The 9,363-nt window shown below is 50.8% G+C and overlaps 1 protein-coding gene across 1 annotated transcript in view; it reads right to left on the bottom strand.

Moving 5' to 3' along the window:
- Positions 1–1,334: 1,334 nt before the first annotated feature.
- The window catches only part of LOC307074894 (transmembrane protein 132D), a gene marked incomplete at both ends in the record, with an annotated part of 31,073 nt that continues 23,044 nt past the window's right edge, over positions 1,335–9,363 (bottom strand). Inside the window, 3 exons of the mRNA XM_079735297.1 lie at positions 1,335–2,798; positions 8,487–8,678; positions 8,989–9,102. Of these exons, the coding sequence (XP_079591423.1) occupies positions 1,335–2,798; positions 8,487–8,678; positions 8,989–9,102 (1,770 nt within the window). The remainder of the gene's footprint in view (positions 2,799–8,486; positions 8,679–8,988; positions 9,103–9,363) is intronic.

Raw genomic sequence — 9,363 nt, 5'->3', positions numbered from 1 at the left:
ACACACACGGAACCACCCCGCCCACGCGCACACACACGGAACCACCCCGCCCACGCACACACACACGGAACCACCCCGCCCACGCACACACACACGGAACCACCCCGCCCACGCACACACACACGGAACCACCCCGCCCACGCACACACACACGGAACCACCCCGCCCACGCACACACACACGGAACCACCCCGCCCACGCACACACACACGGAACCACCCCGCCCACGCACACACACACGGAACCACCCCGCCCACGCACACACACACGGAACCACCCCGCCCACGCACACACACACGGAACCACCCCGCCCAGGCACACACACACGGAACCACCCCGCCCACGCACACACACACGGAACCACCCCGCCCACGCACCCCTACACGGAACCACCCCGCCCACGCACACACACACGGAACCACCCCGCCCACGCACACACACACGGAACCACCCCGCCCACGCACACACACACGGAACCACCTCGCCCACGCACACACACACGGAACCACCCCGCCCACGCACACACACACGGAACCACCCCGCCCACGCACACACACACGGAACCACCCCGCCCACGCACACACACACGGAACCACCCCGCCCACGCACACACACACGGAACCACCCCGCCCACGCACACACACACGGAACCACCCCGCCCACGCACACACACACGGAACCACCCCGCCCACGCACACACACACGGAACCACCCCGCCCACGCACACACACACGGAACCACCCCGCCCACGCACCCCTACACGGAACCACCCCGCCCACGCGCACACACACACACACACGGAACCACCCCGCCCACGCACCCCTACACGGAACCACCCCGCCCACGCACACACACACGGAACCACCCCGCCCACGCACACACACACGGAACCACCCCGCCCACGCACACACACACGGAACCACCTCGCCCACGCACCCCTACACGGAACCACCCCGCCCACGCACACACACACGGAACCACCCCGCCCACACACACACACACGGAACCACCCCGCCCACGCACACACACACGGAACCACCCCGCCCACGCACACACACACGGAACCACCCCGCCCACGCACACACACACGGAACCACCCCGCCCACGCACACACACACGGAACCACCCCGCCCACGCACACACACACGGAACCACCCCGCCCACGCACACACACACGGAACCACCCCGCCCACGCACACACACACGGAACCACCCCGCCCACGCACACACACACGGAACCACCCCGCCCACGCACACACACACGGAACCACCCCGCCCACGCACCCCTACACGGAACCACCCCGCCCACGCGCACACACACACACACACGTGCGCTACTCCGGCGGCCCCATGGGGGTCACCACGGGCCAGGGGAGGTCCGGTAGCAGCGAGTGGGGGTGGGGCTCGACGGGGACGTGCTGGGCCAGCAGCTGCTGCTGCGCCCAGTTGAAGTCCACGCCGTTCTTCCTCAGCGCCGCCAGGTGCTTGATGTCCAGCGTGGTGAAGGTGGTGAACTGCACCTGGTTCCTCTTGCTGGTGGGCGAGTGCAGGGGCTCGTTGCGCTGGGGCCTGGCCAGCAGGGTGGCGGAGCGGTTGGCCGCGGGGTCCGACGGCGGCGGGCGCTGGACCTGCTGCTGGGAGCTGGGGCGGCAGCGGCCCAGGGTGGCCGTCCTCTGGGGGAAGGCGGAGCCCGCCGCGGCCAGGGCGCCCGTCTGGGCGTCCATGGAGTGGTGGGAGTCCAGGGAGGGCCGGTGGCGGGCCTCTCGTTGGAGCGTGCACACTTTGGGCGGCGGGATTTCCGTGACCTCGCCGCCCATGGTGGCGGTCCCCAGCCACACCCAGTCGTGCTTGTGGTCCTTGGGCTCGCCGGCGGGCATCGGGGCGGCCTGGATGGGGGTCTTGTGGCTGCGGAAGCACAGGTTGTACGAGACGCAGTTCACCAGGAAGGCCAGTAGGGCGACGCACGAGACTCCCACCAGGGCGAACGTCCCGATCTCCAAGTCCGACATGGCTCTGAACGTCCGGATGATGTCGTTCTCCAACACCTTGGGGGTGGCCTCGGACTTAGGGGTCTCTTCCTCGGGCTTGGCGTCAGCTTTCGGGCCGTCCTTCTTGGGAGGCGCGACGGGGTTGTCCAGCATGTTGCCGTAGCTCCTCCTCTGGCCGTCCCCCACCACGCCCAGCGGGGCCTCCAGCCCAGGCCTTGCGGCGGCGCTGCGGGGGGCTGTGGTGGCCGGGTTGCCCCCGGTATGGTTGGGGCGGGGGGTGGTGGGGTCGGGTGCGGCGGAGGTGGTCTTATCAGGAACAACGGTAGGGAATCTGGCGGGGGTCGTTCCGATCCAAACCTCCTCGGGTCGAAGCGTCGCTGCGTCGGTGGGGGCGGAGGGGGTCTGGCTCGGCATCAGCCGCCTACGCCCGTCCCGGTCCGTGGGCGTGTCCTGCGACGTCGACCGCACCTCGGGCTCCTCTCCCTCGCCTGGCCCCTCCCCGAAGCGGCCGTCGCCGCGGCCGGCCCCCCGCAGGTCCATCCTCAGGACCCCGGTGCCCACCGCCAGCTTGCTCTTCCTCTTGGACTTCTGGCACTCCTCGCAGATCCGCAGCTCCACCCGCACCAGGGCCCCGGGGCCCTGGGCGGGTGGGCCCTGCGCCGCCACGAAGGTGGCGTTGGGGGCCCGGCGCACGGAGACGGCCGCCTCGTCGGGCGTGGTCACGGCCAGGGAGTACAGGCCGCGGTCGAACAGCGCCAGCGGGCTCACCGAGCCGTCGCTGAAGCGCACCCAGCAGCTGACCACCGCCTCCTGCAAGGGGAGGGGTGGGGGGAAGGGATCGAAAAAAAGAGTAAATAAAATAGAGAGGTTGGGCAGATATCTTGGCCACATAGCAAGGCAAACTATAACAACTTTAGATAGAATGAAAGATCAACACCCAGACACACATACACACGCACACACACACACACACACACAATGTATGCTCACGTCCACGCTATTGACCAAAGCGTGTTAAAATACAAACCGATTTTCATTTTCGCCTCGACAGGACCCGAAGCTACCGCATCTTTATGGATGATTATGTATCTGTATCGATTATTTCCTACAGACGACCTCAGCATGAAAACATTGTGGGAGTCACCGATCAGGATGCCAGCGGGCTCTCCCTGTTCTCGTTTACCACCTTCGACGGGTTTCGTTCTTTCATTTTAGAACCAGGCTGTGTGGATGATGGCTGGTTCAAGCAGCCCCACCTGACCCCAGTCAGGCTGATGAAACTCTGGGGCCGAGGGAGTTGCACACTTGTGGAGCAACCGGTGATCAAGGCACACAGGATAAACAAGCCATCACCACACAAAATGTATTTTTTCCCCATGTGCATTGTTCACCAGCCCCATCAAACCCACACAAACTCCAAACAAGCCTAATCGTATCGAATTTTTAATTGTATTATTTTATAAAAAGTGAGTGAAATTTGAGATAAATGCGTTGGAGGAATAAAGATCATCCTGTTATTTTATTTAAGCAATAACCCATGCGAAGGAGTGCTATAATACTGAATAACAGCATGGCTGTGATTGGTTGTCAGTGCCAGGAAGCAGGACGAGTGCTGAAGACAATCACAGACGTACTGATATTCAGTATAGAAGCACCACCTTCAGTGGGATATCTCATTAATACAACAGCTCTACATGCGTCATCAAAAAGTAAGCCGTAATATTATCCGAAATATTACGATTTTTTTATTTTGTTTTATTTATTTGGCACCGCAAACACAAACAGGACTTGCTACCTTATGGTCACGTTAACGCAGGCCAGCTACTTTGTATCATGTACATTTATGAATATGTTCCCATTCATTGTGCAACCAGTAAAATAATAGTCTTTTCACACTTTGGTGGAACGTGTGACTCAGGTGAGCTCTCAGCTTACGACCATTAATGTAGGCTAATTAACACCTGTAAAGCAGAGTGATGAACGTCTATTAAAATATCCAGTTTAGTAATATAGCACAGCACAGATGGAATGCCACTTGCCCAATCAAATTACTTGGTCGAAACAAACCGTTGTAGAAATAATTGTATAATGTGAGGACTACATGACGAATAGCCCCGAGCGCTTTGCTAACAAAGGCATGATAAATATCCCTGAGCAGTGAGCACTAAGCTACCGAGAAGCCCTGCTAGCTATGCTAACAATGCTCCAGCAGACAAATAGTCAAACTATGGGTTTTGTGGTCTGGATCTGTGCTATTTCGGTTGAGTGTCGGTGGCTTTCTGTGAATCACAGGGACAGTGTGCAGAGGTGTCAGGCTGCCGTCTACAAGGTTACTGCAATCCCCCATCATGTGCATTGAGCCTGGTAAGGCTGCAAATGCACGAGCATGGGTATAAGACAGTAAAGTTAAACAGGTGTGCGGCTGGAAAACGAGCACAGAGCCCCCCCCCCTGCCTTCTGCTGGAGTTATGTCGATTTCAAATGCTTGGCAGTTTCTCCCCAGAATTTCATCATATACTGAAATATCCCCAAACATAAAGTACATGAGACGTTGGTTTCATGAAGTTATGAATATGTTAAGCAAAGAAGGGGAAAGTATTTTGTAAGCAACCAAATGTAATATGTGCCGATTGACACACATGGGAATGTGATTAACTTCCAACTTGCTAATTTTGATAATAATATTTTTTTAAACAATAATACAATTTAATAACCCAATACTTTCATGTGTGAAAGTATTGGGTTTTCACACATTTTTCTTCCCGAAAAATAGTGCCATTGCGTTATTTCCACCCCTGACTCCACCTCTGATGAAATTTACTTTCATATTTAATCTGCACATGGAGTTCACCCTATTTTCCTGAAAGTTTCCGCTCCTCCAAATCCCTCGACAGTTGACAGACAAATTCCTCCAGCGGTGTGTTTGGAGGTTAACTGTGACGCGCACAGGACTGCCAGTTACCAGCCCACCCCAACCCCCCCGGCCCCCCATGACACCCCAACCACGAGGGTAACGGTATCAAAGACCCATCCTGAACAGGTCTACTTCCTGTTTTGACAGGATGCAGACGCCCGTTCCCTTACATTACCCATGTTGTGAGTGCGTGTCGACAGGCTAACTATTCCGATTTTAAAATGTTCCAGTGAACAGTTCGTTTGATTTGCCGTGATCCGTTTCAACCTTGCTGTATCCCAAACGTTTAAGCACCAACCTGTGGTGGAGTTAGGTGTTCCCAAAACCACCCACCTGACAGATGTCTCCAGCTCTAAGCCCTTGCTAAGGAACAGCGGCTGCCTGCCTATTTATGAAGCATGATAACTAACAAGCTAGTTTTAATTTACTGCATCAGCTGCTCTTGAACAAATGAGTGGCAGTGCCCTTAAGAATATTAAATACAGAGGAAAAGGGTTGTTATAGTTGACAGAAATTCCACAAGGCAACCGACTCCAAATACATATTAGTAACTCTTTGTAGAGATCAGGATTCTCCATTGATCAATGCAGAAAAAGTATTGCCACAACCAAAATTAACTTGGTGGCTGTGCAGTATTTTTAATAGTCTGAATAGTTTAATCTTAATATTCATCCATCTACTAAGACTTTTTGCTTAATAGCTTGGATATCCCCAAAAAAATACAATATATGTGTTGCTTTAAGAAAGATGCAATGTTACAATGCAGAAAAATGTAGGAAGGAATTCAGCAATTTATATATACAGTGGGGCAAAAAAGTATTTAGTCAGCCACCAATTGTGCAAGTTCTCCCACTTAAAAAGATGAGAGAGGCCTGTAATTTTCATCATAGGTATACCTCAGCTATGAGAGACAAAATGAAAAAAAAAATCTAGAAAATCACATTGTCTGATTTTTAAAGAATTTATTTGCAAATTATGGTGGAAAATAAGTATTTGGTCAATAACAAAAGGTCATCTCAATACTTTGTTACATGCCCTTTGTTGGCAATGACAGAGGTCAAACGTTTTCTGTAAGTCTTTACAAGGTTTTCACACACTGCTGCTGGTATTTTGGCCAATTCCTCCATGCAGATCTCCTCTAGAGCAGTGATGTTTTTAGGCCTTCGCTGGGCAACACAGACTTTCAACTCCCTCCAAAGATTTTCTATGGGGTTGAGATCTGGAGACTGGCTAGGCTACTCCAGGACCTTGAAATGCTTCTTACGAAGCCACTCCTTCGTTGCCCGGGCGGTGTGTTTGGGGTCATTGTCATGCTGAAAGACCCAGCCACGTTTCATCTTCAGTGCTCTTGCTGATGGAAGGAGGTTTTCACTCAAAATCTCACGATACATGGCCCCATTCATTCTTTCCGTCACACGGATCAGACGTCCTGGTCCCTTGGCAGAAAAACAGCCCCAAAGCATGATGTTTCCACCCCCATGCTTCACTGTAGGTATGGTGTTCTTTGGATGCAACTCAGCATTCTTTCTCCTCCAAACATGACGAGTTGAGTTTTTACCAAAAAGTTCTATTTTGGTTTCATCTGACCATATGACATTCTCCCAATCCTGTTCTGGATCATCCAAATGCTCTCTAGCAAACTTCAAACGGGCCCGGACATGCACTGGCTTTAGCAAGGGGACACGTCTGGCACTGCAGGATTTGAGTCCCTGGCGGCGTAGTGTGTTAGTGATGGTAGCCTTTGTTACTTTGGTCCCAGCTCTCTGGAGGTCATTCACTAGCTCCCCCCGTGTGGTTCTGGGATTTTTGTTCACCGTTCTTGTGATCATTTTGACCCCACAGGGTGAGATCTTGCGTGGAACCCCAGATCGAGGGAGATTATCAGTGGTCTTGTATGTATTCCATTTCCTAATAATTGCTCCCACAGTTGATTTCTTCACACCAAGCTGCTTACCTATTGCAGATTCAGACTTCCCAGCCTGGTGCAGGTCTACAATTGTGTTTCTGGTGTCCTTTGACAGCTCTTTGGTCTTGGCCATAGTGGAGTTTGGAGTGTGACTGTTTGAGGTTGTGGACAGGTGTCTTTTATACCGATTAGGAGTTCAAACTGGTGCCATTAATACAGGTAACGAGTGGAGGACAGAGGAGCCTCTTAAAGAATAAGTTACAGGTCTGTGACAGCCAGAAATCTTGCTGGTTTGTAGGTGACCAAATACTTATTTTCCACCATAATTTGCAAATAAATTCTTAAAAAAATCTGACAATGTGATTTTCTTGATTTTGTTTTTTCATTTTGTCTCTCATAGCTGAGGTTTACCTATGATGAAAATTACAGGCCTCTCTCGTCTTTTTAAGTGGGAGAACTTGCACAATTGGTGGCTGACTAAATACTTTTTTGCCCCACTGTATATAAAGGGGACAATATAATATATAATTATACAGTTAATGGATTCAACAGCGATAGAAAATACAGTGTTGCGACTTTTCTGATAAGTTTCATAGTTATTTATCAAAGATTAAATTAAAGTGTTCAGGAGTTGGGCTTACATTTTAATCAAATCTATTTGTTTGCGGGGAAATTATTTATTTTAACAAAAGGTAAATGAACCAATCATGTGTGGTACAGAGAAAGAAAATACCAAACTTCGGCCAGGGGGTATCACCAATTGTAAGCAACAAAACTTTACTTACAAAGTTTGAAGGGAGAAAAAGGAATCAAGTTTAATCCAAGACAAAAAATGAACCAAGCTTGGCTTTCCTCCGAGATAAGAAATTGAAAAAGCCATGCAGTGAATGACTAGAAATCCGAGGTAAGAAGTTATTTCAGAGTTTCTGCGCTTTGGGTATCATATTTGGTTTGGCAATCTTCCTTTAATGAATACAAAAGTTATTCATAAATCAGTTGTTCTGCTTCTGTGTGATAACTTTAACAAGTTTGTCAAACTCTAGCCCCGATCTCATTGGTTTCCTAGTTGCTTCTTAATATCGTTGAGTGATCCCCATTACCAATAAATATAAACACTTCTTCGCAACAATCATCTGTAATCAGTTATTCTATCTCGTATTATATCCGTCTGTATAAGATGATATATTTTGTTCACCTTGCTGTGTTTCCCTCTGAAATCAATCCATTTTTAAATTGATACAGTCATAATCCTAAACACAACTGTGTTGAGAAGTATTACATTGATTCTGGTTAATGTCAATATCTTTCTGTTTTGACGCATCATATTGTTTTGCTTAATTTCTTCCACTTATAATAATAATGAACGCTTTCCTTTACTCCCTTGTGCTTAACTCATTAAAATAATGAACATCAACGTAACAGCCATCGTTTTACAGCCATCCATATGGATTCACTTACCCCTGTTTAGAGATGTATATGGACCATAGTAAAGAGTTATATACCAATCAGCATCACATGTATATATGTATGTATGTATGTATGTATGTATGCATGCATGCATGTATGCATGTATGTATGTATGTATGTATGTTTCTATGTATGTATGGGAGGTAGATAGAGAGAAAGAGAGAGCGACAGAGAGCGAGCGAGAGACCAAGCAATGACCTGGGCTGCCTACCTGTTTGAGCTGTGTGATGACTTCCTGTGTGGTGGCCGTGGCGACGATGGCCCGGTTGCTCCCAGGTCTGAGCTGGAGGGAGAGAGAGAGCCCAGACACCAGCTGCACCCCCAGCTCTGTCACACTGACTTTATCATCCACCACCCTGATGCTCCTCTCAGCCAGCACCGACGAGGACAGAGGCGACAGCACCTGCAGGAACGCACATAGGCACGCACATGCATACGCACGCACGCACACACACACACACACACACACACACACGCATATAAATGCATATGCACACAAACACACACACACACACACACACATGCATGCATATGTACGCACACACACACACACACACACACAGTTTCCTTGAACCCGTGTAGTGGTGGCACTTTAATAATAGTGTATCGGTATTGGAATAAATCGTGGTATTGGCTTTAGTATTGGTATTGATCTTGTTCTTGGTATTAGTATTGATCTTGGTATTGGCATCAGCAGAGTGCTGTGACCTGACCTGCAGGGTGGTGGTGCCCACGGCTCGTCCCTGCAGCAGGACTCCCCCCTGCAGACGAGCTACGTCAGGGTCCAGCACCTTCAGAGAGGGCCGCACCAGGCTGCTCACATCCACCTGACGCAAGCACACACACACACACACAATGGGATAGCTTGGAATCAGGTGCTTTAAAGGGGGGTTGTTGGCGAGAGGGAGGCACTTCCAGGCACGCTTTGGACGGGGCGATAACCGTTCGAGTTACATGGGTTTAGTGGGGAGCGGAGAGAGAGAGAGAGAAGGGCTTCTGGTAGAGGCATATCCGTTTCAGTTACATGTATTGGGATATTGCTTTGTACAATTGTACTTCAGAATTCGAGAACGCCGCAATTCATTATC

This window comes from Pollachius pollachius (assembly GCF_949987615.1).
Source record: "Pollachius pollachius genome assembly, chromosome: 4".
NCBI lineage: Eukaryota > Metazoa > Chordata > Actinopteri > Gadiformes > Gadidae > Pollachius > Pollachius pollachius.
Note: the sequence above shows the minus strand (reverse complement) of the source record. Positions and strands in the feature narration are given on the sequence as shown.